The following is a 21,102-nucleotide window of genomic DNA, read 5'->3' as shown; positions in this document are numbered from 1 at the left end:
GCAGGAGCAGTAGAGAGGATCTTTGAAAACTGACCCACGGAACCCTCCGCCCACATCTCCGGCTCCCGGCAGGCCTGACAGGTATCAAAGGGCGTTTCCCAAACCAAACAGCCTCCCACCCCCACCCTAGGGTCGGCGCGCTCGGCAGCCGGGTGTTTGCACAGGTGGCCCGGGGCCCCAGCGGCCGGCAAGGGGCGAGCGGGGGGAAGGGCAGGCTGTGGGAGGGGGGTGGACCTGGTGCGGGCGGAGCGACAGGCAGCGCTAGGCCCACCGGACGCGCGCAGAGCCCGGAGCGCTCCTCTGGCGCCGCAGAGGAATCCGGTTTTCTGGGCGGAAGCCACAAGGGACAGCCTTGGCGGGGTCACACCGCCTAGGCTGCAGCCCAGACCGGGGTCCTGAGAGCAAGACCGAGCCTGGTCGCTGAGGGCCCGAGTCTTTTCCGCGAGGTGCGGTTCCCGTGAAATTGGAGTGCCGCCTGAACTAAAAGCGTCCTTGCAACTTTCCACTTTCATTTCGAAAACCGGAGCTTGTGCTGTTCCCTTTCCTCGGGGCCTCCGCCGGCCCTGCAGGGAGAGGCTGGGGAGTGCGAAGGTGAGGCAGAGAGGCAGCGACTAAGCCACAGGTCCCTCCATCCCTCCACTCTCCATATCCTGCTTACCCCCCCCACCCCGCCCCAAAGTCTCGGTCGTGGGAGTAGGAGTTTGGAGCTGGACATGGAAAGTCGTACAGGGACGCCAAGTTCAAGGGCATCTGACCATTCTCTAGAAAACCTTACAATACCTGGGGAGACAGCGAAGGGGACCAGAAGCCAGGGAGGGGACCCCAGTCAGCGGGACTCCGGAGTGTTCATTAGGAAGGAAAGATTTTTTTCAACAGAGGGGAGAATAGCTGTGATTTTTTTTTTTTAAGTCACCTTTCCCTTTGCCCCTTTTACATTGCCCTGTGTTCTTTAACATACATAAATAAACTGCGATTTAAAATCTCCATTTGCAGACCTGACTTCACGTACCAATGTAGAAATGAAAATCGTGGCTTTACAAAACTGCTTTAAAAGTAGGCAGCACCTTGCCTCTGGAGGCAAGGCACACAGTTAGAGAGAAATGGTCTGCTGGAGTTCAGAAGCACAAGCGTCTGACTCCTTGCTCGCCTTTAATCTGAGTGTGTTTTCAAGAGAAAAAGCAAAGGATTGAGTATACGAGTCCTGATATTTTCAACCCAATGAACTCGTTGCCCCCATCCTTTGCCCCTACTCCATTTCAGTTTTATTTTTTAGTCTAATTATTGGCCTCTGGGTGCAAATCTTGACTTCAATGTCTACCTTTTGTCATAATTCAACCCTATTATTATCACTCTTCACGACTACTAAGTAGATATAACCAAAATCTGTCAAGACTTGTTACTTATTACTAGACTTGCAAATGGGCTTCCCCCCATCCCCCACCCATTTCTGCCCAAAGAGAGCATCCTGAAACAAATTCCACTTTTTTTACCCCACCTCACAATATGTAAACCCTAAATCATCCTCTTGTTTTAAATTAGATGAGATCTATGGAAGAACTGCAGGAACAACAATGGGGCCTAAATTTCTGGTTTCTGAATTTCTTGTTCTTTGTGTTGACTAATTAGAATATTGCAATCCATAAATTGTTAGAGCCCCACTGCCTTTGAATTTACTGAACAACAGGTGTTCACACTGTTTTCTGGTACTTCCTCTGATCAAGTATGAGAAATTGTCTTCGCCCCATCTGAGGTAGTGTTTTCTCTTCAGATCACAACTGAAATAGGCCTGGCAGCCCCACCTCTACAAATGATATCCTCGTATGAAAGGAGAGAGTGAAAAAAAATACCACTGATTGGTTCATAAACAAATTAACTTTTGCATTCCTAAAAAGGTAGATCGTTTCATTTTGACAAAAACCATTGACTTTCAAGTTGCTTTTAAAACTGCCCTGAAGAAATCTTTGGTGTATTAAGATAGTCTTATGCCAAGATTGTTTCCAGCTTTTTGAGCTCCAAGTCAGAACCAATTTCTTAAAAATGTCTGCTTGATTATAAGCTTGCTAATAGCTCAGTTTGTCTGCTAAAGGATTCTTGTAGGAGAGGGGCACACACCTTATCATTTGTTCTGGTAACTCTTAGGTGAGTTCTCATAGAGGTCATTGGTTCGAAGTTTAAGAAATCATGTTGATAGAAGTCCCATCCTGGAGATTTGTAGGGCAATTGGTTAGGTAAGGAAACCTGCACTCGGCCTCTGCCTTTATTGAATTATTCAAGAAATTATTTGACCCCCATAGGAAGTTTTTTGAGAGTTAAGCCTGAACCCATTTTCTTGGCAGGGGCAGGGTAGGGGGAATGTAAAAAACTCTCCATCTCCGACCCACTACCACAAAGTGCTAAAGTCAGTTGTGAATTTTATTAAAAATAAGCACTATCCCTGGGTTTCATAAAATTTATACATGAATATGTACAGACACAAATAAAATAATATTAAAAATAAAAATCACACTTGCTTTCACGTGGCAGTGGTCCTGGCACCCCACATACATAATGCTAACTTTTCCTTTAAAGAAATTGCTGGGCCCAAGGAGACCACAGTTAGAGATCACCAAACCACTAATAAGGCTGTAGCCCGTTGCCTGCAACATTTTCAATTCAGGTCTCAAAAATATATAAATAATTTAATTACAAAACCCCACTTTTTTTTTTTTAATCTTTTGGCACAGTGAAGCATTGGTCACTAGCAGAGAAATGACTGAAGATTCTCTGACACCTTTCTCACACTCAGTTATGCCTGTAAATGCCACATACTTACACGGAGTGGGGGCCATTAAGCCCCAAACAGTAGTCATATCATTTATCAGATGGAATGGTTCCCTGATGTGTGTGTGTGTGTGTGTGTGTGTGTGTGTGTGTGTGTGTTTAAAGGGATAAACCAATGGAAGGTGAGACAAAAATAGGAGTAAGGGGAAGTAAGAAGATAGGAAAAGTCTTTGTGAAGGAAGGGGAGGACAGGCTTGGTCAAGAACCTAAAACAATTATGGAGAATTGGTTTGGTCTTCTGTAAAGTCACAAAAGAAGGAAAATATTCTGAACTAAATTAAAACACTTTTGTCAAAAATGCTTTAGTTTTAAGGCACGTTTGATGGAGATTTTTCTTTTACCGTCTTTTTTTGTCTGGCTAGAAAATGCAAAGCCCCGGCCTGCGTTTCCTGCCTCCCCGACGGCGCCCACCCTTGCTGGGCTCCGCGGCGCCGCTCAGGCCAGGAGCGTCTCCACTGGGTAAGGCAGGTGCGGCCCGGGGCCACAGGACGAGGCCGCCTGCAGGGCCGCGGGCAGCCGCAGGGGGCAGTACAGGTGCGCGCCGCCGCCGGCCACCGGGCCTCGAAACGGCTTGGCTGGCCCCGAGGCCGAGAGGGGCGCGAGCAGAAGGTGAGGTGTGGCGGGTGGCACCGAGGGCTGCGCGTCGGCTCCGCGCGCGCCCAGCAGCGCCGGCTCGGTCGCACTGTACGCGCACAGCGGCAGCAGAGCCCCTCCGGAGGCGCTGGGCAGTAGCGCGGGATATGTGGGCAGCGGCGGACAGGGCGAGGCGCCCCATGGCAGCTGCGCCCCGGGGGCCGCTTCCCCGTCGCGGCGGCTGCGGAAGGGTTTGCTGAGGATGCTGTCTATGGCGAAGGAGCTGGAGAACTTGCCCGCGGGGCTGGAGCGCCCCTCCTGGCGGGCGGGCGAGCGCGCGCCGGGAGAAGCCGAGGCGGCGGGCGCGGGCGGCGGGGGCGCGGCGGTGGGGTGGGCCGCGGCCTCCTCGGGCCGAAGCCCCGGAGCGGGGGCTGCCGCCCGGTGGCTGAGCCGCTTGCGGCGGCGGCGGAAGACCCCGTCGGCGAAGGTGTACTCGCTGTTCGGGTTGAGCATCCAGTAGTTGTCCTTGCCCCAGGGCCGCGAGGGGTCGCGCAGCACCTTGACGAAGCAGTCGTTGAGCGAGAGGTTGTGGCGCACCGAGTTGCGCCAGCCCGTGTAGCTGCCGCGGAAGAAGGGGAACTTGCCCATGAGGTACTCGTTGATCTCGGCCAGCGTCAGGCGCCCGCCCGCCGAGTCGCGGATAGCCATGGCGATGAGCGCGATGTACGAGTACGGGGGCTTGGGCCGCCGCGTGTATGGCTTGCTGCGCGCGCCCTCGCCGCCCCCCGCGCTACCCGCACCCGGCCCCGCAGCGCAGACCTCCGCGTGCCCCGCCACCGCTGCCACCGCCGGGCCCTCCTCCTCCGCGCCGGGCCGGCCGCCTGCGCTCCGCTCGCCACTGCCCGCCAGCTCCCCAGCGCCTCCGCCCGCCGCGGGGCTGTTGGCCGCACAGTCCCCGTCCGAGCCCAAGGAGTCGTCGCCAGCTGCCGACAGCGGAGATGGCGCGTTGCTGCCGCCTGCACCCTCCAGATCACTCCCCGGCTTGTCCCCGTGGGCCGCGCGGGGGCCGAACACCTCCAACTTCATGCCCGCGCACCCTGTCCCTGCCCTGCGCCGTACCCTTTCCTTCGCGCGGCCTTGGGAAGGTGGTGTCGGGGGCCGGAATGGAGATCTCGAGGCCAGGGGTCCTCGCGTTTCTTTCCTGGGAGCTCTCCCTCCTCTTGCGAGAGACAGTCACTTTCCCGTTGAAGAGTCTTCTTCCGCTGGAATTTTTTTTGGAGGGGTTGTGCTTATTGGGTGAACTAAGAGGGGCGGAGAGGGAGGAGTTGGGTGGGTACTGTCTTCAGTTCGAGGATGAGAGACTTCGGGGCGAATGCGTACAGGGGTGCGGTTCCACCCTCTGATGCCCAAGTGTGCCGGGCTTGGGACTTCTTGCTGGAAGGAAGAAGCGTGAGCATCTGCTATCCATTCAAGATACCAGGAGGTGTTCTTCACTGGAGGTCCCAGGTCCCGGGCAGGAATCTTCGGGGCACGGAGATGGTGCCAGCCTGTGTTCGTGTCACCCTTGGGGGAAGCTATGGAACCTTCAGCCTTGAGCGCCTGCGGAGCCGAGTCCCTGAGGCTGTAGCGCCGGTAGCCGCCTTTCCGCCCCCGGTTTCCGAAGCTGCATCTCCGCGCTGGCCGGCCGCTGTTACGTCTAGCTTCCACCTTCGCCCCGGCCCAATATAACCCTGCGGCGGCTCCGAGGGGGCGGGGCCTGGGCGCCGACGGCCGAGGGTGGGGGAACGAGGTGGCCTAGGTGACCGAGGCTCCCCGGAGGGCCCACACCAGGCCGAGGCCATGCGGCAGCACGGCAGCAAAGTCACGGCGCAGGTTGTTTGTTTTGGGTCGGCCCGGCCCCGCCCTCCGTCTCCTGCCAATGGGAAGCCTGCGCGCGGCTGGGGGTGTGCGCGTGTCTCTGAGTGTGCCTGCGTGCCCGCCCCGCCCGCCCGCTCCTCCCTCAGGTGTGAGCGCCCGACCGCCTGGGAGGGTCCTTGCGTCTCCCACTTCTAGAAGACGATTTGGGCAGTGGAGGTGGGGCGATCCCCAGGGGGCACGTGGAAGGGCTGGGTTCTGGGCAGCAGGAACTTTGCTCAGGCCTGCGATTCTCTCAAACTGCACGCGGTGTAGTGAAAACCGTGCTTCTTCGGAAAGCAAACCCTTGTCGTCACTGACGAAGTGCTGAACAGCAAAGAACGCGCAGGACGCGTTGCAGGGACCGCTTCTGGGAGCCACATGCTGTGCACCTTTCTATGATTTTCTTTTGCGGACTTTTCTTTTCTTTCTTTCTTTCTTTCTTTCTTTCTTTCTTTCTTTCTTCTTCCCTTCCTCCCTCCCTCCCTCCTCTCCTCCCCTTCTTTCTTTCTCAGTACTGGACTTGAAATTGTGAACTTTTTTTTTTAATGACCTTGACTCTTGCTTAAATGGCCTCTGACTTTCACTTTTCTTTTGTTTTCCTTTACCTTTTCTATACCTGGCTGGTGGCTCTTGGGTAAGGGCAGCAGCGTTCCCCTCTTTGCCTGGAGCGACTGTGTGTGGCGCAGGGTGCCAGGCTCTGCCTGCGTTTGTACCCCTGCGGAATCCTCCAGACGCGGGCGAAGCGGGGGACGTGCTATTCCCGGCTCCGACTATCAACAGGAACGAAAGGGAGGGTGTGTTCCCAGGGGCGGGAGCCGAGAGCATGATGTGTTTACGACCATTTCTTCCCAATTTTTCCCCGTGAGGGCTTTTGCTGTGGTATCGGACCGTCGGGAAAGGGGGACCCTTTCTCTGCCGCACGATAGTTGGGCCTACATGGTGTCCATACCCCAGGGACGGGCGCGCTGGACCCCTCCAGAAGGTGCACTTCTAACCCGCTGCCCTTCCACGTTCAGGTTTCCTCCTTTTTCCTGCCTTTGTTGAAAATAGCGACGGAGCTGCAAGTACGTGGAAGCTTACCTTTGATGTTTATTTTATTACTTTCCACCATTTGTGTAGAAAACGTACACAATCCTCTCTTATCTTTATTTAGGCAGTTTTGACGGCATTTAGAATGGGGCGGGCAAAATGACAGATCCATCGGCGGTTCTGTTATTTTCGTATTTGGAGAAATGATCATTTGGAGATTAGACTGACGTTTCTTGCGTGTTTGAGTTGGGAGTGGGGTGGGGAGTGGATTCTTTTCCAGAGATGAGCCTCCCTCTAGGGGATCTGCTCGCTCTAGCCCTGGGACTTTACGGTCCCTTGAACCTGGAGAGGGGAAGTGGGCTGGGGCAAGATAGCAGCCAGGTAAAGAGCCAGCGATTTGGCTAGCCATAAAAGACACGCAGGATGAATGTCATCCTGGTTTGAACTCTAGACATGGGCAGGGCAAGAGGAGGAAGACCTGTTTTTTGAGTGAGATAAGCCCAGGCGAGTTGAGGTGGGAGCCCAGTTTGGCTGCAGAGTCTAAGGGAGGCCCATAAGACACTGCAGCACCAAGGTGCCCAGCCATCACCCATTTCCATCTTAGAGATAGCACAGGTGTGCTGTCCCACAGGACTGAAGTCACACAGCTACACCAAACCGGTGACCCTGATGTAGCCCAGCCACCTCCAGATTTGCAGCAACACTCATCTCAAGGGCCCTCCGGACTGCCATGGCTTCCTCCACCCTGGTCCTGCAAGCATCCTCCTATCTCCCCTCCTCCTCCCTCACCAGATCCTCCAGCCAGGTGCTGGGGGGGAGGGGGTTCTCCTGTTAGTCTGGAAAGTTCCAGACTGTTGATAGGGATATTGTTCAGAGAGCAGAGAAGAAAATTGGACAACGTACTGGGCCCTGCTGCCACTTACACATGACCAGGTAAGGGGCTGCGGTTTGGATCTTTGCCTGTAAAGAGGCTGATCCCAATGGACTCCTAAATTTTCTCTCAGCTCTTGCACACATAGTTTTTTGGCACTTGTTTTTTCTTGGGTTGAATGTACAGGAGGTACATTTCGGTCTCTAGGAAGTTCACAGGGCAAGGGAGTGTGAACATCCAGCCGCCAGGACTATAGTGGCTGTGGCACTCTTTGCCTTAGCCTGCTAGCTCCAGGATGTGCCTATTGGGCCTGGTGAGAAGAGGGAGGGGGTTGTGGATCTCCTGGGCAGGCAACCTGGGGATGGGGCTTTGATCAAAGGAGTGTTGGCTGCCCCCAAGGAAGGCAGACTGCCCCCATCACTGGCTGTTTTTCTCTTTTTTACCCAGCACCTTCCCTCTCGCCCAACCTCAGCAGGAGCAGACCCTCTTACCCCATCCCAGATGTGAAAAGGACCTGCCAGTCACTCCTTTGGGATAGGCCTTTCCCTTGCCTCCGTGCTGGGACGCTGGTGGGCTGCTATCTGCTGGTTTGGAGCCTATAAAGGTTTGAAGGGAAGGGTGGAGGTGGGAGAGTTCTCAGCAGGAAAATCTTTTCTATTTTCAGAGTGACTTAGACCATTGGCAGTGGACCTTGGAAGGAAGGCCCTGGTAAGAATGGCAGGAGGTGGGCTACCTTGAGAAGATAAAAAGATCCACAGAAGCCCCACTAGGGCAGGGGTTTTGTCTTTGTCCGTCACTGCTGTATACCCAGTCCTCGCCTCCAGAATGTCAGATTGTGCCATTTGCTGAGGACATGGTGCATTTGTCCTTAAGATCAGAAATAAAACTGCTCTTTCCCTCTGTGGTTGATTTGGGTATATTATCTTTAACTGCTATTTGCAGCCAAGGAAGTCATTCACCTTGTCCAGATTGAGAATGGACGGCGAAAGGATCCATTCTGTGCATCTCTATCCACAATATCCTCAAGCCCAGGCACTGTAAAAAAAAATTCACATTTTGTTAGTTCATAGTTCTGCAGAAAAGGTTGGAAATTTCTGTTCCCTAATTCTTCATCCTTTGGGGGTCTGCTATTGATGGGTCAATAATCAATGCCTGCAGGTGGACCCTGACCAACACTAGCAATTACAGGAGACCCATTAGCTGGTTTTGTTCCCCTTGCCTTTTAATTTCCATAGAGAGAAGTGAATAAGCTATGGCCAAAGATGAGTTCACATTTCTGTGATCCTGTGGCCTCCTTATAGTGGGTTTAGGCAAAGGAAGATAATGCATCTATCTGCAGACACCAAGAATTAAATTAACCGTGGAAACAATCTGCACATTTAATAATTTTATAGTGCTTCATAACCCAGTTCCTAAATTCTGATATGGGAGGGAAATCATTTAATTCCTAAAATGCCTAAGGTAATTTGGGAGACTGGAAATTGACTCTGAGTGGAAATAGTGATGACTTGGCCCCTGAATTAAAAGAGCATACAGACTTCGCACAGTGGGAACATGGAATCACCCTGATAACATTCCCTGTGGGTAACCTGGAAACAGCTTTGAGTTTCTTGTGTTGTTAACCTCTGCTAGTAGCTGATGTTGGCCTCTGGGTATGAAGAGAAGGTGAACTTAAAAGCACTTTCCTGTGGGAGTCTGGGCCTGTGGATGAGTCTACATTATAATGCCCTTAAGAACCTAAGATCTGCAGGCACAGAGGACAGGCTAATGTTCAGAGTCCCAGGGCAGAATGCATGGCACTGGACCTATGTAAATTCTCTCTTTAGGCATAGAAAGGGTCCGGACTTGTGGTATTAGAAGTCAGGTGGCAGTGAAAGTTCCCTCTGTCTTCCTTTCTGTTAGTGAAAACATAGGGAACAATACTTTGTGCCCTGTTATAACCCATACCTCCTCTGATTCTTTTGTAGATTCTGAATACTTGGGAAGAATCCTGCAGAGATTCAGGGTGGGCATGAAAGAATGGATAAAACCTAGGTCATTTTACATATCTTTGTAATAGACACAGGCTCCTGTGTCTGTTTGACACCTGTATTCTGGCACTCTACTTTTGGGATTCTGGCCCAGCCCACAGACATGGTTTAATCAAAGAAGCCCAGTATTTCGCTAGGCATTACTGAACAGGTGCAAACCCAAGGGCTATCCTTGAAGTTTTTTCTGAGAGTCCAAGGGTCACAACCCACAAGAAATCCCTTGGGCTTCCATTGAACCGGGGTGTTATTGGGCTACTTGAGTGTAACTTCCAGGTAGTGGGTCCTGGCGAGGGGGAATGGCAGGCAGGTCTAGTGATGGTGGAGAAGAGAGAAAATAGCTAAAGGCAAATTGAGGGAAGTAAAGGAGAAGGAGAGAAGATGTGAAGGTATAAAGGAGATCAGCCCCAGTATGACAGGGAGTAGAGATCACTGAAAAAGCTGTCTGATTCTTCAATTCAGAGACAAAATCCTGCGCAATGTATGAAATATTATCAGAGATTGAAAGAAAGGCCCTGGGATGATTTGTAACAATAAGATGACAGCTTTGATACTGTGGTCATGGAATCCATCCCTTCAGAGCTGACCAAGTCTGAGGAACCCTTCTTGTTTAGTTCTAGTCCAGTTTCCCTATTACCTGAAGTTCTTTAAATTTTAAGTTTTTAAAAACTGAGAAAAAAAATTGAATTTCCTTTTACAATGAATTATCCAGTCCTTTCTTTTTAAATTTGAGGCTGCCATTTTCCATAACAAATTAAAAATTAGACTCTCTCCCAATGTTTGTCGAGAGAGACTGTCTGTCTTTCCAAAGGGAAATCTGAATGGGGTACCTCTGACTCTTACACCCCTGGGTACTGCCCCATTGTCACACTGTCATACAAATCCTGGTGAGAGAGGGACAGGTGGCAAATGAGGTCTAGTTGGTATCCTTGGATCTACAAATGAGGATGTACAAGCAAACAAAACAAAACAGGTCTTTGCAGGGATCCCACTCAGTCCTCCCATCAGGCTAGGGAGGGGTCTTATGTCATTCTTGCCTTGGCCAGCAGTCCCCAGCTTCTGGACCCACAGTCTAGGTTTGTGCATGTGGGGTAGAGGTGGAGTGAACTCCTCCATTTAACTCTAGAGAAGGTGTTGTTACTCTTTGGATAGGTGTGGAATTTGGAGATGGATAATCTTGGGTTTGTATCCTTGTTCTACCAAGCAACTTACTGGTCCTCACTTTTCTTTTTTTAATCTAGAAAAATAACTCTTGTCCAAATTTTAACAACTCAACTCCGTAGAATGTACATTCTGTCTTTCTCATTCTCCTCATCCTTGGGAGATCATCTTGCAAAGATAGACTGTCTGTGTAAGCCCAGTCAGGCAAATTCTTTGGCAGTTATCTACTAAGCAGAGTTTCCAGGTGGAAACTGGAAAAGTGAAAAACAGTCTGTGGGTGGATAGGAAACTTCCTAGGCCTAGCATGCAGCTAATGCCTTAGTCAGTGCTCAGAAAGAAAGAGAAAAGTCAAGTCCCTTGTTTTTCTTCCAGAAAATTGAGGACAATCGTGTTATTCAGAGAGGGTAAAACCCATCTTAGCAAATCATATGGGAAAGATTGTGATTGAGCTGTGAAGAGAATATCTGTCTGTCTAAGGGTCTATCTATTTTTTATTATCTGTCAACTTTTTATCATGGAAGATTTCAAGCATATACAAAAGTAAAGACAAAAGTATAATGAAATCTCATGTAACCATTATCCCAATCAATAGTTACTAATTTATAGCCTCTCTTATTTCATTTGTATCTTCACTGTCCCTACTTCCCACCCTTCCCTAGGTTTTTCTGGGAAAAATCCAAGACATCATATTTACCTTAATATTTCTAAAAGATTTGGACTTCTTTTTTTTAAAAAAATAATGTAACCACAGTATCATTATCAAACCTCATAATATTGCCAGTATTTTAATAATATTATCAAATATCTAGTCAGTATTTAAATTTCCCTAGTAGTCTCAGAAAAGATATTTACAAATGATATATCCAATAAGGGGTTAATATGCAAAATATATAAAGAACTTATACAATTCAACATCAAAAAACCCTAAATAATCTGATTTTAAAAATGTACAGAGGATCTGAATAGACCTTTTTTAAAAGAAGACATAAAAATGGACAATGGACACGTGAAAATGTGCTCAATATCACTAATCATCAGGCAAATGCAAATCAAAACCACAACGAGATAGCACCTTACACCTGTCAAAATGGCTAGAACAAAAAAAACAAGAAACAACAAGTGATGGCAAGGATATGGAGAAAAACGAACCCTTTTCACTGTTGTGGGAATTCAAATTGGTGCAGCCACTGTGGAAACCAGTATGGATGTTCCTCAAAAAATTAAAAATAAAATTACCGTGTGATTCAGTAATTCCACTATCAGATGGCTCCCCAATGGAAATGAAAACATTAATTTGAAAAGATGGGTGTGCCCCATGTTTGTTGCAGAATTATCTATGATAGCTAAGATATGGAAGCAACTCAATGTCCATCCATAGATGAATGAATGAAGAAGAATGAATGGAATATTACTCGGCCATAAAAATGGTTGAGATCTTGCCATTTGCAACAACATGGATAGACCTGGATGGTGTGATGCTAAGTGAACGAAGTCAGGGAAAGACAAATACCATATGATTTCACTCAAACGTGGAATTTAAGAAACAAAACAAATGAATAAACAAAGAGAAAAAGAACAAAAAAGCAGACTCAAATACAGGAACAAACTGTTGGTTACCAGAGGGGAGTTGGGTGGGTGGCTGGGTGAACTTGGTGAAGGGGATTAAGAGTACACTTATCACGATCAGCACTGAGTAATGTATGGAATTGTTGAATCAGTATACCCTACACCTGAAACTAATATAACACTGTTTATTACTTACACCTCAATAAAAATATTTTAAAATTTCCCCAATAGTGTCATTTTTAATAAACAGTTTGATTGATCCAGAATCCAAAGATCCTCCCATTCTGTTTAGTTGGTAAGTCTTCTAAATCTCTTGAATTTATAGATCTTCCTTCTCTGTGTTTAATTTATCGTTGAAGTTGAATTGTTAGACAAGTCAGGTTGTTTGTCCTGTAGATGTTTCCTATAGTTTGGACTTTTTGATTATGTAGTGTTGGTTAACATGTTCTTCTGTCCCCTATATTTTTGGTGAATTGACAGATCGAGAGGCTTGAGCATATTTAGCTTTTATTTTTATTTTTCAAGAGTACTGATGATGCGGATTTTTCTATGGAGGCTCATGATGACTGGTTGTTGCTCGCTTTGCAAATTAAGATATCTGTGATTTTGAGTCTACGCTTGATTCATCTATTATAAAACTCCCCATCAGCTTATTGCCTCATGGTCTTTGAAGCTATTAATGACAATTGTTTATTGCCATCAGAGATTGCAAGATAGTGGCATTATCATATAAAGAAAGAATTCTTTATAAGTTGGAATACTTATGTAAAGAAAAACTTTTCCTCATCAACTATTTGTTACTTGGGAATACGGTTTGTGCAGAAGTAGGCTAAATGCTTAATTCTCTTTATTTACCTGTTTTCAAATAATTTGATGGTTCTCCTAGAACCCTGCAAAGGATACACACACACACACACACACACACACACATCTATATAAGCATATAATTAACAGCTTTTTAAACATGTATGATGTGTTTAAATCCATTCATAGCCTTCTAGATTTCTAATATGACAAGATATTACTCACTTTACATATCCTGCCTTATACGTGGAATTACCTATTTATCCAAGTAGTCCAGGTTCTTTGTTGATAGAAATAGTATTGAGACCAAAATCTAAGTTCTAGAAGTGTTTGTTGCTTCTGGGTAGGTCATTGCTTCTAGGATTTTACAGGGGACATTGCTAAGAAGAAAAAAATTTCTTAAAGAAATCGCGTGATATTTCCAATTCCCCATAGGATTATAAGGGTTTGCAAAAGTTTTTCATTTGATACCTGTATCTCTTTTCATTTGTGCTGAATATCACATCGACATGATTACTTATTGCTTTATCATGCCTTTATATATAGGTGTTCATCTCTGTTCTTGTATCAAAATATCAATTCCAACTTCTGCTAACAATGTGGTAACTGAAGACAGTTTGATTTTTACTTGCTTTTTTTTTTTTTCCTTTACAGGACACAGCTCACTAGCTACACAAATTACCAAGTTTTAGAATAACTTCAGATAATTGTAAGTATATTCTTCAGCTAAAAACAAGTTGTTAGTATTATTTGGTGCATGTTGCTTTTTATTTCCTTCATTGTTTTTAGTTTGTTTCATTAAGTATATAATTTTTACCTGGTTTCAAAGTCAAAGCTATAATGGGAGATATGGTCAGGGAAATTTAGTTTTCTTTCTTTCTTTTCTTTTTTTTTTTTTTTTTGAAGATTTTATTTCTTTGAGAGGGGGAGAGAGAGGGTACAAGCAGGGGGAGCAGCAGGCAGAGGGAGAGGAGAAGCCCGACATGGGGCTCGATCCTGAGCTGAAGGCAGACATTTAACCATCTGAGCTACCCAGGCACCCCCCAGAAATTTAGTTTCCATCCCTGTTTCTTCTACCTTGCTTTCTCCTCTACTCTATAGATAACCATTTGATCAAATTCTTTATAAAATTGCCCTTTATATTGGTTTGCCAGAACTACCATAACAGAAAGAACATCACAGACTGGGCAGCTTAAACAATAAACTTATTTCTCCCAGTTCTGGAGGCGGGAAGCCCAAGATCACCGTGTCAGCTGGGTGGGCACCTTCTTAGTATGGCTTTACTTGGTCTTGCTCTGTGCATACATGTCCCTTTAGTGTCTCTGTGTCCAAGTTTCCTCTTTTTATAAGGACACCAGTCAGATTGGATTAGGACTCTTCCTAAAGACCTCATTTTGATTTGATCACTTTTTATTTTAGAATGTTTTCGTTTCCCCTGGTTCATCTGTGCTTGAACTGCCCTCCGTTCTGTCTGAGTTCGGAGCTGGTTGCATTCCCTGAGTTTTCTGAAGAGCGTCTTTTTTTTTTTTAAGATTTTATGTATGTATGTATGTATGTATGTATGTATGTATGTGTGAGAGAGAGAAAGAGTGTGAGTAGGGGGAGCAGAGAGAAAGAGAGAGGGAGGGGTAAAGAATCTCAAGCAGACTCCATGCTGAGCAGGGAGCCCAATGTGGGGCTTGATCTCAGAACCCTGAGATCATGACCTGAGCTGAAACCAAGAGTCGGATGCTTCACTGACTAAGCCACCTGAGCACCCTGATTTAATCACCTTTTTAAAGATGTTATCTACAACTACATTCACACTTCCATTTAAAATATCTAAGGAGGGGTGGCTGAGTGGCTCAGTTGGTTAAGGTCAGGTCATGCCTAGAGTCCCACATTGGGCTCCCCGCTCAATGGGGAGTCTGTGTCTCCCTCTGACCCTCCCCCCTCTTGTGCTCTCTCTCTCACTCTCTCTCTCTCAAATAAGTAAATAAAATCTTTAAAAAGTAAACTAAGCCAACACACATATATTCATATTTTCCTCCATGTAGATAGTGTTAACACATTATATAGTTAGTTCTCTCTACTTGATCTTTTTAGTAACAACAAATTCTGGAGCTCACTCCATGCCAATATATAGAATTGTTCCTATTTGAAAGATAATATTTTAATGGTTCATTGAGCTCAAGAATTTTTTGACATTGAAGGAAATATATTGATTTTTCACTCAACTTTAAGATTTCAGAGATGGTAGGAGAGCTATTTGAGGCATAAAAATGTATGACTATGTACAGATGGAATGGCCTTGAGGTTCTTGTATGTACGACTTCAGACTCTATGTATGATCTTGGAGGAACCTTTCTTGTTACTGGTCTATTTTTCCATATAAGATAGAGGCAAGGACATATGTAAAGAGAACATGGCCCGGAGACATGGAGTACATGTGTGCAGTACAACAGTACTCTGACATTATCAGAAGACCGAGAAGCTACCAGGCCATGTGACATCAGAACACCATGAATTTGGCCAGTGAAAATGGAAGCTATGTAATTGGTGGTATGTATTGCATCGCATGTATGGTGTCCTTATAAAATGATGCGATCAGTTGTTTATTACAACATTCTGTGGTTTTAGATGGTCTGACCATAGATGTCAGCTGCCTAGAATAGTCTCAGTTTCTGGTTGTCTTCATATCATTATTAATAAGGCCTTCCCTCTTTAAAAGTGTTCCAATTTTTGACAGTAAATTCTATGGGCACCCTAGTTTTAGAGATCCAACAAATAATAAGAAAGTAATGATCTCTGTGTTAGAAGTATAAAGCTATTACTTTTTAGGCATGGCTTGAAGTCTGAGTTCTACATTATTTCCTATTAGTTCTTGGCAGATTGTGGTGCTAAGCCAGAATCAGCCTGTTCCGAGGATTCCTTTAGCCTTCTCATAAATGATTCCATGAGCCTTGGACCTTTTCCCAACCGCATTTGGGAAGAAACTTGTCCTGATCTTTTTGAGCTCTGACTGGTATACTCAAGAAGTTGTCAGCTACTTTCTACTTAACTCAGCCTCTCAAGATGGAGACTGGCTGTGTTGCTACCTAAAGACGACTTCATACTGGTCTGTTGGTATACTCTGACCACCTGGAAAGGGTTGACCAAATATGTAAGGTTGCATCATGAAATGTGTAGAGTTTAAACACTGGATATAATGTTCAGAAACCATGCTGGCAATGCACACTGAATTAATCAGCATTATTTGCTTGCAAAAATAAAAATAATCTGTCTTGCATAATACTGATAATGAATTTCTCTAATTGTCCTTTTTGAGTTTAGTGGAATTCTTATAACTACTTTACCAAGTTCTTCCCAAGTTATAGAAAGGAGATATCTATCCATATTCCTACTGTTTTTATATACAGATGGACTTGTACCTCAAGTTCATATTCTTAACTTTCCAGGTCTTTTACATGTTAGTTGTTTTTACACACTGTCTTCACCATACACTTAAAAGTCCATGAGGCCAACTTTGTTGTCAGGCCAGACTATAATCAAGCTCTTCTCTGTTGAACTAATCATGCCTTCTGAGGAAACTGTTATAACCAATACACAGTTTTACCATTTTTAATTCCCTATCAGAGAGTTTGAATTATTTCTCTTTCCCTTTTCTTCTCATTGAAGCTCTATATCTGTGAATTAGAAAATTATCCAAATCACAATTAATATACACCAGCCTAGTGCTGGTGGTACTATATTAATAGAGAGGAGTGTACAAGTTACGATGGCCAATTGGACTTAATGAAGAGCACTCATGTCTTTGAGACTGTTCAAAAGTACATTTCAAAGTTTCCATAAGATTCCATCCAATTCCTTAATCTTGGCTAAATTAAACTAAGTATGGATAGTGAATCAATAATAGGGAATATTATGAAAATATCATTTTACATTTTTTATACCCCATAATATCTCAGAACAGTTGCTCAGTTTATAATTTTTAAATGAGTAATTTATGACATCATTCATGTGTTTAAAGTACTTAAAAAACTTTTTATTGTGAAAAGTTCCAAATAGCTATTATTTTTATTTTTTTCAAATAGTTATTTTTTAAAAAGTAGAGAAAATAGTGTAGTGAATCCCATATATTCAATATCCAAGTTTGACAAATATCAGCTGTTGGCCAGTATTATTTTATCTCTACTCTTCACATTTCCCAGCCACTTATAGTTTTTAAAAGACAAATCTCAGACAACATATAATTTCATCTGTAAATATTTCATTATATACTTCTAAAGATAAGAACTCTTTTAAAAAAAATATAACCACAATACCATTATCATATCTTCAAAAAATTTTAAGTATTTTTTAAAAAGATTTTATGTATTTATTTATTTGAGAGAGAGAGAACGCACAAGTGGAGGGTGGGACAGAGGGAGAAGTAGACTCCCTGCTGAGGGGGGAGCCTGATATGGGGCTCAAACCTGGGGCCCTGAGATCATGACCTGAGCCGAAGGCAGATGCTTAGCCAACTGAGCCACCCAGGCACCCCATCATATTTACAAAATTAACAGTAATTCTTTAATATCATTAAGCACTCAGTAGGTGCTCAAATTTTTGATTATTTAAAAAATCATATTGCTTTAAAATCAATTTCATTGAGATTTGTTCTACATGTAATAAAATTTAACTATTTTAAGGGCACAGTTAAATGAGTCTTGACGTGTGTAAACTCCTATAGCTACCACCATAGTAAAGATACAGAACATTTTCGTCACCACAAAAAGTTGCCTTTTGCCCCCTTGCAGTCAGTTCCACCTGCCTTCCCCATCCTTAGCCCCAAGCAACAGCTAATCTACTTTCTGTACATTCGTATGAATTATATGAGTATATGTCTCTCTGGGTTGTTTTTTTTTTCTGACCACTTAAAACATTTCCAGCTTATAACTGGTCTCCAGCAATTTGATTATGTTGTTGCTTGCTATGGTTTGTGTTTTTCCATCTTGTGCATCCTTGAGCATCTTAAATCTTTCAATTTGTTGTTTGCAACACAGATGAGAAATTTTCAGTAATTTCTTCAAATATATATTTATTTGCTGTCTACTTTCTATCTTCTTCTTGGACTCCAGTTACATGTATATTTGACTGGTTGATATTGTCCTACAGGTCCCTGAGTGTGTATGTTTTGTCTTTTTCCTTCTCTATCTATTATTTGAATATTTTCCTGTTGCAATGTTTTCATATTCACTGATCTTTTTTTTATTATGCTCAGTTAGCCACTGTATAAGTACATCATTAGTTTTTGATGTGGTGTTCAGTGATTCATTAGTTGTGTATAACACCCAGTGCTCATCACAACATGTGCCCTCCTTAGTACCCACTTCTTTTGCAGCATCTGATCTGCTGTTATGATTGTCCAATGGAATTTTCCCTACAGTTATTGTATTTTTCTTCTCTAGAATTGCCATTTGATCCTTTAAAAATATTTTATTATGTTCGTGCTTCCTTTAAATCTTAAGCATATTTGTAATAGCTTGTTAAAGCCCTTGACTGCTATTTTTAACATCTTTATCATTTATAGATCTATTTTTTTATGGAGTTTTCTTCTTGTTACATAATTTGCTGACTTTTTGCCTGTCTAGTAATTTTTAATTGGATGCAGGACATTGTGAAGTTTATGTTGTTGAACATTTGGATTTTGTTGTTGTAAAGAGTTTCAAAATTTGTTTTGGCAGAATATTAGGTTTCATGGTACTGATTGATTCTTAGCAGACTTGTTTTTAAGCCTCTTTAGGGCAGTTCTAGAATAGTCTGTACTTTAGGGCTAAGTTAGCCCTCTTACTGAGGTGTGCTCCTTCTGGCAACTCTGCATATTGCCCAGAGAATTCTGTTGGCTAGTTAGAATCTGTATACCTTCCAGTCCTATGAAACCTCTAGGATCTATTAATGATTATAGTTCTTTTTCGGTTCTCTGTCCAGACTTGTGGATTTTTACCCCATGAATGCACGGATTCATATTCAGTGAAAGACTTAAGGGGCCCTCATCCAAATTTTTGGAACTCTTCTTTGCTAGTTCAATTCTCTCTGGTACTTTGTCCCAAAAATTCCAACTGACTTGGCCTCCCTGAACTCTGATCTGTTTCTCCTCAACTCAGTGAGATTGTGGAGCTCCTCTTGGCTTTTCCTGTCCCTTTGCTGTTTTTTTAAAGTTGCTTTCAGGCAAAAATCCAGGATGATTGTAAATCTCAGCTCCTTTGTTTCCTTTTCTCAGGGATCACAATAATATTGCTTGATTTCCTATGTCTGAAAAAAGTTTTTATTTATTTTGTACAATTTTCTATTTGTTTTGAGGAGAAAAAATATTCTGAACCAGTATCTCCTTTATGGCCAAGAATCAGAGTTGTAATTTGTTAAAGCAGTTTAAATATTTGAATCAGGATTCAAATAAAGTTCACACATTTTTATTGGTCAGTATGTCTTTTTACCTTTTTCTATGTTCATCTTTTCACCTTTAGTTAAGTCCATCTTTCAGCTTCCTCACATCTTTTTCCTTCCATTTTCTTTTGTTGATAAAAACTGCAATGTATGCCTATAGGGTTTCCCACATTCCAGATTTTACTGATTGTGTTCCCATAGTGTTTTTTAACATATTTTTCCATATGCACTTCCTGGTAATTGGTAATTGAACTTAGAAGTTCAATCAGATTCAGATTATTTTTTTCCAAGACTACTTTAAAGTTGTTGGTTTGTTTTTCCATCAAAGGGTACATGTCTCTCTTTTTGTAATGTTAGCAGCCATGGGTGTTCAATAACAAGATCAAAGCACCTCTTTAAAAATTTGCTAATTTTTCCCCAGGAAGCAAATAATCAAATAAAAAAATGGGCAGAAGGTATGACCAGACACTTTTCCAATGAAGACATACAAATGGCTAATAGACACATGAAAAAATGTTCAACATCATTAGCCATCAGGGAAATTCAAATCAAAACCACATTGAGATACCACCTTACACCAGATAGAATGGCTAAAATTAATAAGGCAGAAAACAACAAACGTTGGAGAGGATGTGGAGAAAGTTGGGAACCCTCTTACACTGTTGGTGGGAATGCAAGTTGGTACAGCCACTTTGGAAAATAGTGTGGAGGTTCCTTAAAAAATTAAAAATAGAGCTACCTTATGATCCAACAATTGCGCTACTGGGTATTTACCCCAAAGATACAGATGTAGTGAAGAGAAGGGCCATATGCGCCCCAATATTCATAGCAACATTGCCACAATAGCCAAACAGTGGAAGGAGCCGAGATGCCCTTCAACAGATGAATGGGTAAAGAAGATGTGGTCCATATATACAATGGAATATTATTCGGCCATCAGAAAGGATGAATACCCACCATTTGCATCAACATGGATGGAACTGGAGGGGATTATGCTAAGTGAAGTAAGTCAAGCAGAGAAAGACAATTATCATATGGTTTCACTCATTTATGGAACATAAGGAATAGCAGGGAGAGCGTTAGGAGAAGGAAGGGAAAAATGAAGGGGGGCGGTAAACAGAGGGGGAAATGAACCATGAGAGACTATGGACTCCGGGACACAAACTGAAGGTTTTAGAGGGGAGGGGGGTGGGGGATGGGCTAGCCCCGTGAAGGGTATTAAGGAGGGCACTAATTGCATGGAGCACTGGGTGTTATATGCAAACAATGAATCATGGAACACTACATCAAAAACTAATGATGGATTATATGGTGACTAACATATAATAATAAAAAAAAGAATTTAAGTGAAAACAAATAGTTAAGACCAAACATCCCAATGGAGAAGCAAATTTGGTTGGTCAGGTTTACCCTATAATTAACACAGTCTCATTCCTATAAATGAAGATGAGATTTGGGGATACATATTCCTTTGCCTGTAGCTTTCAGTTCTGATGACTGAAGATAGAGTATCCTCAAGAATTTTTGTTCATGGCATTTAGGTTATGGATTTACATGTACTCCTTATATTGGTTTAGCTTTCCATAAGTGAATCTTTTAAGACAACATTCAAATCTAAGAGAAAGAAATGTGTACATTCGTATTGTAAAATATAAATTCACAAAGCTAAAAAAATTTTTTGCAAATTTGCCATAGAGACTGGTCTCTGGTTAGGTGGAATTTCTAGACTATGCAAATGGAAATATTATTTTTAGGCATGTACTTGTTTTCAAAATATGAACTACAATGACATATTTGAACTCTGGTAAAAAATGAATTTTTAAAAGTAATCTATTCTTTTATTTCTATTTCTTTATTTTTTTTAAGTCTTAATTCCAGTATAATTAACACACACTGTTATATTAGTTTCAGGTGTACAATATACTGATTCAACAATTCTAATATTACTCA

General features: G+C 43.6%; 1 protein-coding gene and 2 long non-coding RNA genes across 4 annotated transcripts in view; 2 read left to right on the top strand and 1 right to left on the bottom strand.

Annotated features, from left to right (window-relative positions):
• Window positions 1-2,404: 2,404 nt before the first annotated feature.
• Window positions 2,405-5,085, bottom strand: FOXQ1 (forkhead box Q1). The gene has a single exon (XM_040645211.1). The coding sequence runs from the start codon at window positions 4,477-4,479 to the stop codon at window positions 3,256-3,258; it is 1,224 nt and encodes a 407-aa protein (XP_040501145.1). The 5' UTR covers window positions 4,480-5,085; the 3' UTR covers window positions 2,405-3,255.
• A 700-nt stretch (window positions 5,086-5,785) lies between these two features.
• LOC103664977 lies at window positions 5,786-8,089 on the top strand. The gene is made up of 2 exons (XR_569192.2): window positions 5,786-7,758; window positions 7,854-8,089. It is a non-coding gene; the product is annotated as an uncharacterized LOC103664977 (long non-coding RNA).
• A 5,078-nt stretch (window positions 8,090-13,167) lies between these two features.
• Window positions 13,168-21,102, top strand: part of LOC103664979 — a 31,145-nt gene continuing 23,210 nt past the window's right edge. For both annotated transcript variants that reach the window (XR_569195.2, XR_569194.2), the window contains exon 1: window positions 13,168-13,456. This is a non-coding gene — a long non-coding RNA (uncharacterized LOC103664979). The remainder of the gene's footprint in view (window positions 13,457-21,102) is intronic.

The sequence above is a fragment of the Ursus maritimus genome, unplaced genomic scaffold (assembly GCF_017311325.1).
Source record: "Ursus maritimus isolate PB19 unplaced genomic scaffold, ASM1731132v1 scaffold_30, whole genome shotgun sequence".
Taxonomy (NCBI): Eukaryota; Metazoa; Chordata; class Mammalia; order Carnivora; family Ursidae; genus Ursus; species Ursus maritimus.
The sequence above is the reverse complement of the archived record's forward strand: the minus strand, read 5'-3'. Positions and strand labels throughout refer to the sequence as shown.